The sequence below is a fragment of the Felis catus genome, chromosome C1, assembly GCF_018350175.1.
Source record: "Felis catus isolate Fca126 chromosome C1, F.catus_Fca126_mat1.0, whole genome shotgun sequence".
NCBI classification, from domain to species: domain Eukaryota; kingdom Metazoa; phylum Chordata; class Mammalia; order Carnivora; family Felidae; genus Felis; species Felis catus.
The window spans coordinates 3,902,614-3,918,299 of record NC_058375.1 but is presented as its reverse complement, the minus strand read 5'-3'; the positions used below and the strand labels follow the sequence as shown (position 1 = coordinate 3,918,299).

The 15,686-nt window shown below is 56.5% G+C and overlaps 1 protein-coding gene across 12 annotated transcripts in view; it reads right to left on the bottom strand.

Annotated features, from left to right (window-relative positions):
• KCNAB2 (potassium voltage-gated channel subfamily A regulatory beta subunit 2) overlaps positions 1–15,686 on the bottom strand; it is an 84,742-nt gene that overhangs the window by 12,679 nt on the left and 56,377 nt on the right. For all 12 annotated transcript variants that reach the window (XM_045035004.1, XM_019836067.3, XM_019836068.3 and 9 more), the window contains 5 exons: positions 12,890–12,933; positions 12,051–12,088; positions 5,286–5,365; positions 2,501–2,545; positions 481–525 (listed from right to left, as the gene is read on the bottom strand). In XM_045035004.1, the coding sequence (XP_044890939.1) occupies positions 481–525; positions 2,501–2,545; positions 5,286–5,365; positions 12,051–12,088; positions 12,890–12,933 (252 nt within the window). The remainder of the gene's footprint in view (positions 1–480; positions 526–2,500; positions 2,546–5,285; positions 5,366–12,050; positions 12,089–12,889; positions 12,934–15,686) is intronic.

Below are 15,686 nucleotides of genomic sequence, written 5' to 3'. Positions count from 1 at the left end.
GGGTTCCAATCGGCCCGTCTGTTGTGCTTAGATTTTTTTTTTTAAGTGAAGAATGAATCGTATTTATAATTCCTAGGAAGCCGATTTGGTCCGGCCCTAGAGACAATGAGGGGCCAGACCGCTGGAAACGGGCAGGGGTGGTCTGTGGCCAGGGAAGGTGGCACGTGGTTGAGACAGTTCACGAATTTTCTGGGTTTCCCAGAGTTTTGGGGATGTTACCCCTGTAATCAGAAAAAGAAAAAAAACCCAAACAAACAAAAACCAAGCCCATGAAGGTAAAAAATACAAATGAAACAAGGTTTGAGTAAAAGGCAACTCAGCCGAAGCTGCTTTTCTGGGACTTGATGTCCCTCAGTGGGGCTGGGCACCGGCCGGGGCAGACGGCTGCACAAACACCCCCCGCCCCGGGAGAGCCTCCGATTCGGGGCCGTGGCTGCTGACCCCTGACCCCGGCCGGGAGCATGCCTGCGGTGCACCTACTTTCCTCCCCAGAAGATCTTGGTGGTGATGACCAGGCTGGACCTTCTGCGAACAGAAGAAGAGGGGTGTTACTGGACGCAGCTGGGGTGGGGAGGGGTGTGTTCAGTTTACAAAGAGGGTCCTAAACACCCTTCTCATCTGGGAGCACGGGGTGTGACATGGGTGCTTCGAGATCATTTCATGTTTGCCGTGTGCGAGCCCGGGGTCCTGGGGCTCCCCGCCGAGCCAGGAGACAAGCCACAGACGCATCTCGAAGTTGGGCAGTGGGAGCCGGTGGGGGGGCGGGGATGGAGTCTCACGCACCAGACCAGAGCCCAGAGCAGGACACACACTGGGGGGTGCAGGGAGCACGCTCCCAGGAGGTCAATGCAGGGGCTGCAGCAGAAGGAGGGGCTCCGGTGGGGATGCCGAAGGCGAGGGGGCCAAGCAGCCTGGCTCTTCCCCTACAGGCCGGAGACAGGCTTTCAGAAAGCGGTTTGTGGGACGGCCTTGGGGAGAGCCTGGGGCATCCGGAGGGAGAGACAGGTGGGTGGCGCAGGACCCGGGGTGTGAGGGAGCTGGTGTGTGGGGTGATGGAAAGCCCCGAGGGAAAGGAATAGATTCGGGCCTCCTGCTGTGAATCCACAAGAGGCAGGAGCTGACACCTGTTTGGTCCTGGAGGGATGAGCAGGGATAAGGATGGCCCCTCCAGGCCACATCTCATCAAGACCCTTCCCAGGGGAGGGGGTGCCCGTTGTCCCCTGTGGTTGTGTTTTCCTCCCTTGGAAGCAGGGGGGCTGCTCAGGAAATAGCTCCTCAAAGTCAGAAGCTGTGGCCCCCTTGAGCTCCGTCTCCAGGCAGGGGGGGTGACCAGATATGCATTTCCCGAGTATTCACCTAAGATCTATTCAGGGGACCCACTAATACATGCGATTTCCTTTATTACGGTGTGAGGAGGAATTTTGTGATGAATTAGAGCTGAGAAGAAACAAACAGCTCCGTTGGGACAAGAGGAAGGGTATCTGTCATCTGTCCCCAGGGGGTTTTGCACTCGCTGGGGGGTGTGTGTGTGTTGGGGGGGGGGTGGGATGGGGTGGGGTGGGGTGGGGGGGAGGCTTTACAACAGCTTCTGCTCTTTCTGAAAATAAACACATGCAGGCCTCAAGGGGCCCCCAAGTGCAGGCGAGTGCCCAGCCCCGTCTGTCCTGGGGAGGGTGGAACCCTCAGGCTTCTGAACGCCTTGTGGGGGGACCCCAGCCACAAGGGCCACCACTCCCCAGACAAGTGTGATGTGCAGCCCTTAGCTGGCCGGCCGTTTGACAGACTCAGGCCCTCGAGCCTCAGGAGAGCCCTGCCAGGGAGGCCAGACGTGGTCCCTTTACAGGTAGGGCCAGTGGCAAAGGGTGGAGTCCAAGTCCGGAGAAGGATGTCCCTCTCCTCAGTGGCTATACCCTCTGCCTTGCCCGGGCCATCCGGGAAGTCCTCATGTCCAGATCTTTTTGGCCTGACACAAATCAGAGCGCAACCTAGTTCCCTGGCCCCCTGAATCCCTGCTGGACCAGAGGTAGAGATCAGAGGCAGAGGGGCAGAGTCAGGGGCACAAGGACCCCCCACCCCCCCACCCCGCTCGACTCCCCCCTCAAGCAGAGATGCCTCTGGTCTTGGGGAACGGAGTTTGGCACCTCACTTGGTGACTCAGCCGAAGCTTCCGGCCTCACCGCAGCACCCCCGCACCACAGTGTGAATGCTCTCTACCCCTGGAGGCAGCCCGGGGCTGGAATATTCTCCCCTGCCCAGTGAGAACAGTTCTGAGAAGTTCCAGGCTTTCGAAGGACTGGCTGGCTGCCCAAGGGCCAGTGAGGCCTCACTGAGCACTCCACTGGGCAATAGGAAAGAGCAGCTTCGGGGCCCTAGCCGGAGCTCGCCCAGGCCCCAGCACGCATCTGTCCCTCACGGTGCCCTCCTCCCTCCCACCTGCCTTTTCCACGCTTTTCCCCGTGTGCGCCCTGGACACTGACCACAGAGAGAACAGGGTAATTACCTCCATCCCTTCTTCTTGATGATGTTTCCTAATACCACTTCAGCCCTGCAAGAAAGACCGAGATACGGGGATTTCATTACAGCGCGACAGAAACGTTAAACCTCGCCCCTACCATGACGATGGGCCACTTGGTCCCCTCTGTGGAAATGCCACTGGGGCCAGAGAGCCAGGCTGTTCGTGCTCGCCTTGCCTTGGACACTTCATTCCAGAACGAGGAGAGAGCCTGCGAGCGGCTGTCACCCCCCATGAAGGTGGCCGTGAGCGGTGCCCCTGCAGGAGCCTGTACGAGCAGACGGCTCCAGCTCTCACAGAGAAGGAAGGAGCCGATGTCCTGTTGGCGAGGCCTGCCGTATCCCGTTTCCCTGGCCTGCTGGAAATTCACCGGGGAAGATGTTTGGCAACGTTCCGTGGGTGAAGTTTCCAGAGAAGTGTATATATATTTTTTAAAAAGGTAAATTATTCATCAAGTGCATCCTCTCTTTTCAGAGACGATCAACATGTATTCAGGGCCAGGGGCTGGATTTCCAGCAGGGTGCATGCGTGTGTGTGTGCTCACGTGTGTGGGTGCGTGCATCTCTCTTGTTTCTTGCTTTCGAACACTAAGGAGACAAATGCCATGAGGACTGCTCTCTGTTCTTTTTGGCGTCACTCTGGCCCTGCACCAAACCTGGGCTAGCGGGGGTCACGGGTGGGGCTGTTCCAGCCTTGCCTGGCACTGTAGCGCTGGCTTAACTTTTAAGAACTTTCTGCTTGTAGCGAAATGTTTCTGAGTAAAAACAACAGACGGAGAATGATCCATACCCAGTGCTACATTCCAATTATAAAAGCGCCTGAGTCATCCACTCAGAAATAATGGGCTCTAATTTGCAAGCTGTTCAGCGTACATTCTGAATGCTCGTCATTCATGGTCAAGATGTACAGAAATTCACTCAGCCCTGGGCCTCTTCCTTTTATTCCTTGGCCCCTCATTTGTGGGACAAAAGATGAGGAAAGGAGGAAGGGAGAAAAACGAGGAGTGGTCCTGGGGTTGCAGGAGCTGTAGAGCATCGGCTAATCAAAGCCTGTTGCTTGTGGCTGTGAATTCTTGTGGCCCTGCATTTGGGAAGCCTGACATCTGCTTGGGGCTGGGGTGGGGGGGGCGGTGGTGGAGCGGGTACAGAAATCCTGCAGCTCTCTGGTAAGCGCCCAAATTAGCATCAGCATAAGAAGCAGGGGGCTCAGCAAAATATGTGCTTGGCATTCTGGTTAGCAAGAGGGACAGTGCCGGGCCCAGAAGCCACCGGAGGAGCCCGGCAGCCCCCCCACCCCCCCAGAACAGCTTCTTCTGGCCTGTCCCTTGCTCCCCGTGTGGGTCACTGCTGGCACCATGCCACTGATGGGACTGAGGGCTGGACTGAGAAGGAGCCGCAGAGGCGTGCGGAGGAGAGGAGGACGGGATGAGGGCAGTGGGCTCCGGGGGTAACAATAACCCACCAGAAGCTGCTCTGAGTCGCCGGCTGCCGGCAAGGGGCTCCGAGAGGCCCTGAGGCTGCCACATACCCAGTGCGTTTGCCCTGCTATGCCAGCCCTGGGTGTCCAGTTCTTCGGGGGGAGTGAAGACAGGGACACAGGGAGTGTGGCGGCTGTGGAGTGGGGTGTGCAAGGCTTGTGCACGGGGGGCCAGGCCATCTGGAGCCCGAGAAGGCTGCCTGGAGCTGTCTCCCGCGTGCTCTCATGGGCAGCGAAACCAAGACAGGAGCAGGGCCAGGGAACGCCTGCGGGCCTGGCATCCGCATCGGGCTTTTCTACCTCTGACCCTTTGCTTGGTTCATCTGTCTGGAAAGCCTTTCACTTTGATGGGAAGAAGCTGCCAGCAGGGAGGGGTTAGGAGGGGGCTGTAGCACCGGGGGGGGGGGGGGGGGGCAGAGGGCTGCTGACAGGGACTGAGGAGATCTGGGGGTCCCAGTGCAGGTTCCTGGGGCTGTCAGATCCTCAGACCCTGGGTTGAGACTTGAGAAAACGCTCTGCTGGGTCCCTGATTCTCAGAGCTCTGGGCCCCGACTCAAGCCGCAGGTAAGAAGCCAGAGCCCTCAAGGCAGGTGCTGGCCCCACAGCAGCCACGGTGCACAGCCAACCAGGCTGCAGCCGACCCAGCTGATGGGAACTTGGCTCGCCCCAGGCAGGAGGGGCCAGAGGGAGGACGAACAGAGAGCCAACAGATGACTTCACAAACAAAAGCTGACTTTTGGAAACCCGATGCAGGAGAGTGGATGATTTGATTACAGCTAGTCTTTAAAGCTGAAGCCAGCAGCCTTGGCTGAAGAGGGCTTTTACATAATTGAGTAGGGAAGTTCACTGCCAAGATGCAAAGTGCTTCCTACAGTGCTCGGCTGGCCAGACTCTGCTCCCCCCAGCTCGAGAGGCCCTGCCGTTCCCTGCAGCCCTCACTGTACCATCAAGACGTGGGAATGTCAGGCATGTGGCGCTGGCCGCAGGAGCGCGGGGGACGGACGACAGCTTAATCAGGCTCTGGCCCAGCACAGCATCTCAGGCACCAGAGGGACTGCGGTCCTCTCTGTGTTTGGATACATGGGGAGTTTAGTAAGTGACCGGTGTCCCAGTGTTCTGCAATTCTGGCCCCGTGAAAACAACACCTTCTGAAGCCACTTAGACTTTAGAAAAGCAGGCAGAGTGGGAGGCCCATTTGTGGACGTTTGGGAACAAGGACCGGAGTACCAGCAGCTCTGGCTCTTCCCAGGGAAGCCACGGCCTGCACCACACTTTCCCCACGAGAAAAGACACGTACTTGCCCGCCGCGTAGACCTCTGCAGTATCGAAGAGGTTGATGCCATTGTCGTAGGCCAAGGTCATCAGCTGCTCTGCTATCTGAAACGAGAAAACCAGGCTGCTAGTGCACAGCTCTGTCCTACCAGGCTGGGGGGCGTGCCTGGGGTTCCAGGGCATCGCCTCGTGGCTGGGGGTCCCCTGGGCATCCACGCCCTGCACCCGGGGCTCCGCTCGGCCTCTCCTGCCGCGGGACAGGCGTGGAGGCAGCTCTCAGCAGCGGACCCACAAGAAGGAACAGCTTATGGGTTGCGAGTTTCAGGCAAGCGGGACTCTTATCTGTTGGGTCATCACAAAGCTTAGCACCTATACCGGGTTGAACACAGCCCCCCGATAGGAGGGCGATAGATCCGGGGGGGGGGGCGGGAAATGAATACGTTTTTAAAGCTACGGCTACGACGTGTCCCGTGGCCGCATGCCCGATTCCTTCCCAGCAACCGCACGAGGATGATGTTACTACTGTTTGCAGGTGGAGGAAATGCCACCCTGAGCCGGCAGGCACGCTGGCCTCACGGGAGGCCAGAGTTTGCTGCCCAGGCTGGTCTAAGTATGAGCTCGCGCTTCAGCAGCAGTGACCCATTGGGAGTGGGGGTGAGGCTCGAGCAGCCGGGGGAGGCCCCCCTGCCATCAGCAGCCCCCCCACGCTGCAGCGGAGAACTCTGCCGGTCCTCTGGACAGCGCAGGTGTCCCTTTGAGAGTCGTGGAGGCGAACTCCCCCGCCCCTCACTCCTCAAAGCTCAGCTCGGGTGCCGAGCCTGCGTCCCCAGCTGCCCAGGGTGGGCTCGGTAACACTCCACAACCCTCAAAACCCGTAGGACGAACAGCCAGCCACATTCGGGTTCGCAGAGATTCTCTCCATACCGGACTCAGAAGCCCCACGGGCCGGACAGGTATGGAGGGTGAGGCCGGTGGCCGGTGGGGAACCCACACTCCGTCTCTGCCCCTGGGAAGGCAGCTCAGCGTGACCATACTCCTTGATTTTTTTTCAAGAGAAGCCAGAGATCCAGGGAATTTGGGGGTGGTAAAAATTTCCTGATTTTTCAAACGTGGGCAAGGAACCCCAAATATTTCTGATACTGAGCAGGCCAAAGCTAACTCCCATCAGTCAGCAGCTGTCGTTTGAGTCAGAAAGCCCAGGGGGTGGTCAGGCTGTCCGCGGAGGATTTTTTGGATCCACCTGCAGGGCTGACGGCTTCACTGGCACTTAAGAGTGATCACGCTGTCGGGAGGCGTCCGGGCGCCCTCCCGGAGCCTCCCCCAAACCCCCATGCATCTCTCTCCACCTCGGGGGTCCCTTTCTTGCTCTTCAGCGCTCCAGGCACAGCAGGCTCCCTCACCAGTTCGTCTTGTCTTCATCCAGACTTTTCCGGGGTGCGTCCCACCAAGCTGCCCGAGCTCTGCCCGGGAGAGCACCCAGCGCTGGGCCCCGGCAGGGTTATACAGACGGTTTGGGGGTGACGCTGCCTCCTGGGGAGGGTTCTGAGCCGAGGTGACTCAGGGCCAGGGCTTTTATTTTGATACTTCAGACACTGCCCACTGTGGATATTCTGCTCTCTGATCTTCGCACGCTACATCTTGGAAATCAACCCAAATTAGCTAAAACGATTTAAAAACTGTGGTCAAATATGCGTAACATAAAATTTACCACTCTAACCTTTTTAGTATACAGTTCTGTGACATTAAGTGCGTGCATGTTGTACGGCCATCACCCCCGCCCACTTCCAGAACTTTCTCATCTCCCCAAACAGAAACTCTGTTCTCTGACACACTAACTTTCCATGCCTCCCTCCCCCGCAGCCCCTTGGTGCCCACCCATCTATTCTCCGTTTCTATAATTTTGACTCCCCTAGTTACCCCGTATGAGTGGAGTCTCACAGTGTTTGTCTTTCTGTGACGGGCTGGCTTATCTCATTAGCTTGGTGCCTTTAAGGTTCCTCCATGTTGTAGTGTGGGTCAGGATTTACACGGCTGGGCTTTGAAGGATGGTTAGGAGTTTGTCAGGCAGGAAGGGGGAGAGTAGGTGGGGGGGGGCGGTGGAAGGAGGGTAGCTTGCTGTGTCTTGTCCTTCCTGTGCGCAGGTCCAACACCTGGGCCTCCTCCTTGCCCAGCTTTCTCTTACTCCAGCATCAGAACTTTGGCCGGTCCCTCCAGCTCCCCCTTGAAGCTGACCTAAAATTGGACCCCCCTGCCCACCTCCACTGCAGCCATCTGGTCCAAGCCAGAATGCCCTCGGCTGGGTTTCTGTGGTGGCCCCTGACTCTCTCCACTTCTGTCCTTGCCTCCAACACTCTGCCTGAGCAAAGTGCGGTCCGCAGACCAGCAGCATCAGCATCACAAATGCAGAATCCCAGGCTCTGGCCCAGACCTGTCACAGCAGAACCTGCATTTTAACTGGATTTCCAGGAGGTTCATGCATACATTACAACTTGAGAAGCAGCCCCCACCATCTGGCGGGAGGGGACTGGCTGTCCTCAGTGGAGCAGCCAGAGTGAGCCTTTTGAGTTAAGTCAGGTCACATTTCCTCTGTCCAAAAATCTCCAGTGGCTTCTCTGCCACGGATGGTCAAAGCCAAAGTCCTCACCAGATCTGCTCCCTCACCTCTGATCCCATCTCTTGACCTGAGGCTCCTCCTGTGGCCTCTTGGAAGCTGGGGACAGTCCTGTTCCCTTGGCCTGGAATGCTCTCTCTCTGAATCACCACATGGCTCACGCTCACTCCAGCTTTCCTGATCGTCCTGCATAAATTGGGAGCCCACATCCCAGAACTCCTTTCTCTGCTTTCTTGTTCTCTGTGGTTGACTAAATAACGGCTCCTGGAGCCTGTGAATGGTCCTTTGGGTAGAAAAAGGGTCTCTGTAGATGTGACTACATTAAGGGTCTTGAGATAGGCGATGCTCTCAGATTGTCATGTGGGCCCTGAATGCTACAGGTGTCCTCGTAGGAGGGAGGCAGAGGAAGGATCTGACACAGAGGAGCGTGAACGTAACCACAGAGGCCGAGGCTGGAGTGATGTGGTCACAAACAGAGGACTGTGAGAAAAGAAACTTCTGTAGTTCTAAAACCATGCAGTTGGTGGTAATTCGTTAATGCGGCCACAGGACACATCTCACCCTCAGAGATAAGATGTGCTTACGGTCTGTCCCCCTCCCCAGAAAGATAGCAGCCGATGACAGGGACCTGGCACTCTGCGGGTGCCCACCAGGCACGCGCTGGGTGGAGACCGTCCTCAGCTGGCCCCGGTGGCCTCCTGACCGCCCTCCCCCATCGCCTCCTCACTGTCCCTGTCTACGCCTTGCTCCTCCCTTCCTGTGCCAGGGAGACCTCCTCCTGTTCACTGAGCTAGAGCACGAGTGCTGTGAACACGCCTAGATCCCACCCCCACGGAGGACGGAAGCCGGGCAAATTCGCACAAACCAGGCCCTGGCCGCCATGCACGGAAGATTAGCAGGCTCTGACTCAGAGGACACCCGTCCCGTTTCACCTGTCGCTTAGCAGAAGGACATAAACACGATCCTAACCACACCAGGACGGTGAGAAAGAGAATGAGGGCACAGGGATTTTCAGGGCTGGGCTTTTTATTTTTGTCAATGCTAGGATTTTGGTATAATTCCTCTTCGGGTTTTTCTATGTGAATATATGCTTTTTCCCTGCAAAACTACGGCTCTAACACACAGACCGCTGCAGGTGCTGTTATCCACGCACTTTCTCTGGGCCTGTTCCTGTCATTCTTCAAAACGTGGCTTCTGAAGACTTCCGCTCTGTGGGCGTTGTCCTACTTTATGTGATGGGGCCTCTATTTTGTGAGTGGCTATTTCCAACATCAGAAACTAATGGCAGGAGGAACTTTAGGAGACACGTGGTCCTCCTCCCTTCCGCTCCTACTCGGGGGACTGGGAACCCATCCCATCCCAGACCTTGGCCCCCCTCCAGGATTCTCCAGGTAGACCTCGGGCACCTGACGTGTCTCTGGAGCTCTGTGTCCTCGAAATAGGGCTAACGCTGCCTCCCTGGGTCGATGGAGGATGGAGTGTCATGACAAATGTCAAGTTTAGGGGTGCCTGGGCGGCTCAGTCGGTTGAGCGTCCCAACTTCGGCTCCGGTCATGATCTCACGGTTCGAGGGTTCGAGCCCCGCGTCGGGCTCTGTGCGGACAGCTCAGAGCTTGGAGCCTGCTTCGGATTCTGTGTCTCCCTCTCTCTCTGCCCTTCCCCTGCTCACACTCTCTTTCTCTCTCAAAAATAAACATTAAACAAGTTAAAAAAAATAAATAAATGTGAAGATTGTAGCTACTATCCTTATTAGATTTTTAATGCCCGGGCCGCTTTGAACGCATGCTCTGAAGAGGAGTTTTTCGCCTGAGCAGCCGTGTCAGGTCACAGGAAGGGCACCAGACTAGAGTTTGCAAACCTGACTCTGACCAGGGCGGCCCCCACACCAGGCCACATGATCAGAGCTTTACTAACACTCTGCCAGGCTCCCCGGGGCCACAGCCCCACAGACATTTGCAGCGAGCTACTGTGAACCCAGAAGGCAGGGAACGGCAGACCTTTTCTGGGAAGGACCAGAGAGTAAAGACTGCAGTCTTTGTGGGCGGTGGGGTTCTGGGAAAGTGGCCATTACAATATGTAAATGAGTGGGCGTGGCCTCCAGTCAATAAAACTTTATTTATAAACACCTGGTTGTGGAATTCATAGAGATAGAATAGAGGCTCCCCAGGGGCTGGGGGATTATTCCCTCATGGTTCCAGAGTTTTGTTTAGGGCGATGCAAAATTCTGGAAATAGTGGTGATGGTTGCACGGCAAAGGGGATGTACTTAATGCCCCCGAACTGTATGCTTATAAACGGTTAACGTGGTAAATTTTATATTATGCACACTTAATCACAATAAAAACGGTGCAAATAGCAAATCTTATGTTTCATATACTTAATTAAAAGAAAAAAAAAAAAGGACCAAAACTGGGCTGGGGGCCAGAGTTGGCCCGAGGGCCATGTTGCTCACTGCCGTTTGCGGAGTCCTGCCGGGGAACACCACTTTGCCACAGAAAATCCACCGGCTCCTTGTTTCTGTATCTCCCCGGCATCAGGGCGTCTCGTGTACAAAAGGGAGCTCTAAAAACAGGACCCCGTTTCTGGATTCTTTGGCAGGGCAAGCACCTTCCTCTGGACACACCGTGCTCCAGGTGGGGCACCCGTCTGGAATGCGCAGTGGCCCGTGGCCACCCTGGTCTGGGCAGGAAGCCAGCCAGCTAGAGAATAAAACCCGGCCATTCATCTCAACCGCGGCGAGGTGGGCCCCTCATCCTTGACGTATTGATCTTGTTGGACACTAAATGTAGGATTTAATACGAAAATTCTGTTTGCTTCCTCGCTCAATCACTTCCGCCTGCCAGGACCTTTTAGAACCCCAAATCTGTCATCTATTGTGTCCGCTGTCCTCCCAGCTTTGTGTCATCTGGAAACGACTTCTGGTATCTTCACACGTGTCACTATATACAGGACGGAGACGCGGCGGAGGCCGGAACCAGCGAGGCCGCCATCGGATCGTTAATCAATACTCAGGGTGCAATGTATCTGTTGGTGAAGACGTCACCTAACTGGATGGTTATGATTTCGCCACTTCTCTGTATCTTTCTCACAAAGACGTCACACGTGGGGGAAAATAAGTCCTTCCCCTCCACGTCAAAAGGGAAACAGGTGAGTCACCCACTACTTCCTTAGGGTGAACCACATGGGCTCCGGGCCTCCGACTTTATATTCTAAGTGCTCTGAACCAATCTGGTAGCTGAAGGCGAAACAATTCCCTGCACCTTAAAAACCCCTCACTTTACCCTGAGATAGTCCAGAGCCAGAACCCCCAAAGCAAGGGCAAGGGACTTCGAGGACCAGCGACTGCCACAAAACCAAAACGGAACAAAAGCACAAGTTAAATACATTTCGATTTTGACGGAAGCAAAGCTTTTCCTTTGAAAACGAACCAGGCAATCACAGCTAACACGGTCTCAGATGAACTCACTGATTAATTTTTAAACGTGACCTTTCTGAGGGTAAGTAGGGCAGACATGAGGACAGCTTCTTGTGCAGATGTCCAGGACTCTCTAAGCAAATGCCACTGTTCTCATTTCCAGGATATTCACTCACTGGCCCGACGTGCACCCGCCTCTCCACGGCAGACGCCGCGTGGCATTTGGAAGCCAGAAGCCCCAGCAAGTACCTTCGACGGCAGCTCCGGGAAACGCAGTTAGGAGCTTGGTGAAATGGGGGGGCCACTCGGAGTCCTCAGCTTGCGGTCAAATTTGCCGAATCCGCATTCGGAATGACCTCCACGGATACTTACTGAAGTTCCAGATCCGCGTGGGTGTTCTCTGTCGGAGCAGCTTAGAAATCCATCGGGCTTTGTAATTTGGAAAGCATGCGCTCCCTGAATTCTCCTGGCTAGCGGTGGAATAGGTGTGCAGGTGAGAAGCCGGAGTTTCTGTGTCTTTAGGGGACTCATGGACGCCCCAAGGCACCCAGCTGCTAAGCACAGGCACAGACCGTTCGATACTGCCGTGGCTCACCTCACCATTCCCGCTACCCAAAGGGTCAAGGCACCCTTGAAGAACAGAAAGAGGGAGGCTGCGGTGGCCACTGTGAGCACAGGCCCAGTGGTTCATGTGGTGGACTTTACCATGTGCCCGGCGTGGGCAGCCCTTGCTGGGACCTGGGGGCCGAGGGAGCCCCATCTTACCTCATCGGTGATCTGGCCTCCGAAGGTCACCCATGTTCCTGGAAGGAGACACACAGACTCAAGTCAGAGAGCCTCCCCAGGGAGCTTGGACCTCCCCCAGAGTGCTCAGTCCTCAGGCTGCAGGGCCTGGGGGGGGGGGGGCAGCCACAGGCCACCGTGCCCCTCTGCTCTGCGGTGAGCATGTCCTCGGCACGTGTGGACACCTGGCCTTCAGGGCAAGTCTTCCTCTCTTGGGGCCACCAACCTGGGGGACAGGACGTGCCTGGAGCAGGCAGCCGGGTGCAGATCTTTGAGCTGCTCGTGGGGGCTCACGCTGACACGGCTCCCATTCTGGTGACCAGCCACACGGAGCAGGATGAGGGGTGTCTCCCTGAAAACAGGCTACGTCTGACAGCCACACCCGCACTCTTGCTGGACGGCATACACGTGTATGTGTGTGGAGGGGTGTGGCGGGAGCATACTGTGTGTTCCGTGGAGGTGGAGGGACAGTGTATTCTGGGAGCAGAACTCACATCCGGGCAAAAAATCCACCTGCCCTTTATGAGGACTCTGCCACGTGAGGAACGAAGATGGTCTCCAGACACACCTGGGGCCAGCGTGCTTCTCTAATGTTCTGGCACGGGGCAGGGGGCTGTGTGGGCACAGGGCCCTGATAACTTGCCTTGTCTGCCCCCTCTCTCCCCTAGGACACCCCCACCTCCTGGTTGCCATGGCAACGGCCTCACCAGCGCCCTCCCCATCCTGGCTCCCTACCCTTACCCCCAGGAGTGGCCCCTTGAGTCCCCCCCAAAGCCCCTGCTCCCTTGGGGGGCACTGGACCAAGGGGGCCCCACACTCACCGAGCCCCAGGCAGGAGACCCGCAGGCCCGACTTGCCCAGGTTCCTGGAAAACAGAATTGGTGTGAGTTCTCAGGAGTGGCACAGGACCTGGCAGCCAGGCGCAGGCCCCCCCCATTCCCAGTGCCCTATTCCTTGAGCCCCCCACCCTAGTCAATGCATCTTTTGAGGCTCTGAAGGCCACGGGTCCTTTGGAGAGAGTCCTACTGTAGCTCACCTGCCCCCTGGGGGTCCAGAGCCAACTGTCCACTTCCCGCCCCCCTCCCCCCACCCCTGCCACACACACACCACATTTCGGCCATGGCCTGGGCCTTGCTGGTGCCCATGGTGGGGCCTGGAGAGCGCCCCAGAGAGAGGCTGGCAGAGTGGACAGTGTCTTGTTTCACGGGCGAGACAAGGCTGATGGAGGCGTGGCAGTGCTCTGCTGAGGACTGGATGCCCATCTGTCCCGGCACAGGCCGGCTGGGGGCCTGCGGGGGCAGCAGCTCGTCGAGGATCCTCCACAGCTCTGTGGGTCAGGCACCTTCCTTTTCCCAATATTCCCACTTGACCTGAGAGCATGCCGGACCCGCCCAGGAGCGGCGAAGCCAGGAGTCCACCCAGGCGGTCAGCTCCAAGAGCACGCTCCCCACCACGATGGCATGACCCTGTCCGCATGTACGGGGGACACAGGATGCGAGCTGCCCAGATGGGGAAGTTGGCCGGGGCAGGGTCGGAGTCCACTACCCTCAGGGGGACCCCACTGCCGGCATCTCAGTCCTGGGACCCCCGGGTGCAACACCCGGCCAGGCACCGGGAAGTCAGAGAGTTGCGACAGACCCCGAGGGTGAACCCCAGCCTCCATCCCCGAGGGCCCCAGCTTTTCCCTGGGGGTACCCCACTTCCAACTTTAGTGGATGCTGTGTCCTCAGTTTCTCCACCCCAACCTGGCCCCCTCGGGCCCTCTGAAGCTTTGGTTTCCTGGTCCCAAGGTCCACAGGTGGTTGTGGGGGGTGGGGAGGGGGTATAAGAAGCTTGTTAGCGGTTTGAAAACAGTTTCACGTGTCTCCAAATTTAAAGTAGTTCTGGAATACGCAGGCTTCTGTTCAAATTTCCCATTAAAACCAGCCCGGCTGCCAGCCCACAGTTCCTGCAGGGAGGGCTGGGATTTTCCCTAAATAAAGTACAGAACAGAACAGCAGCTGGTTTCTCTTTCGGGGAGGGGGGCAGATGGAGCAGAGGCTCTGAAGCCAGAGCTCAAACCCTGGCTATGCGTCTTTGGGTGTGCGATGTAACCTCGTGATGCCTCAGTGTGCCCCTCTGTAGAATGGGCTCACAGGGCCGGCCGAGAGGATGACACGAGATAACACGTGTTCCCCCGGGTACAGAGTCACAGAACACGGACTCTGCATGTGTCCCACTTCCAAGAGACGGCACAGAACACAGACAGAGGCCTTTTTTCCTCACGTGAGAAGCAATGGACCAGTCAAGTAGTTTTTTTTCCCCCTAGAAATCAGTGAAATAACCTGAGGGTGCCCTCAGCATGTCTCGTATGTTCTGACCCAGAGCCCCTGGCATCTCTGGCTGCTCTCAAGGAAGGCACGATGTGTGAGGTGAGGGACAGTCGCCATACGTATCGTGGTGACCCTTTCATAGTGCACACACACACGTCAGATCTTTATGTGGTATACCTTAGCCTTACACAGTGTTACCACATTTCCAGAAGCCTGTGGGAAAATACTTGATCTAACTTCAGATCTGCTATGAGAAATTTAAAATAGAGTATGTATGAAATCCAAGGGCTGAGTGGTCAAAAGACGTGACTTGAGAGTTCTCTTACATTCTTTAAGCCGTGTGTGAATTGCTGTTGCTTGCTAGGCAGGAAGGTAATTTTTGTTTTGTTGTCTGTAAATAAACTGGAATTAAAAAGTAATTAAAAAAAAAAAGGAAGAAAGAAAGGTAAAGCACATCGCCTATAGACCACGCATCAGGCCGGGCCGATTTAACGGTGCAGACAATTTTCCCCACGCTAGTTGGAAGGGACCCGTGGTGAGAAATCAGAGCATTGCTTAAAAGCAGTCTGGTAACGAAGCAAAAAGGATAGAGGACTCTGATCAGTGGTTCTTAACTGTTGGGAGGTCACAGGCCCCTTTGAGAAACTGATAAAGGCTACAGACCCCTTCCCTGGAAATGTGCAAGGACACGAAACCCCCCAGAACCCCGTTGGCAATGCCCGGCGGGCAGCGGGGGGAGCGGTTCACAGGGCCCCGGGCACCTGCTCTCAATAAATCCAGGTGCCGGAAGGGGGGCTGAGCTCCCGACTCTGCAAAACCGGCTCCCACCTGTGACGGTGGGAAGCAATTTCCTGGCCAGGCTCTGAGGAAGGCTAAGCGTTAGGTATGTCCTCTCGGAGTTCCCTTTTACCAGCATGGAACCAAATGCCTGAACGTGCTGCGCGTTCAGGGAGACGAGCGGCGTTAGCAACAGGCAGATGAGGGTACAGAACGCCTGGCTGTGTCCACCTGGGTCTGTGGCTGAAACTCGCCCACCAGAAGGGGCTCCTCGCCTCCGACCCAGGCTCTCCAGCTGCTTTTCCACCCACTGCCCACAGGAATAATCGAATGAAACTAGGACACCGCGTGATGCTGCAATTACCCCGCTCAAGTTGTCTCCCTGATAAAATGATGGTATTAGTTTTGCCATCGCTGCCAGGGCTCGGGAGAAGGGATGAGAAGGGACAGGGTACCTCCGGGGGAAAAGCTTTACAAACATGACTGCTCCACGACGCGGTGGGGGGAGCCCCAGACATCTCAGCCTCAG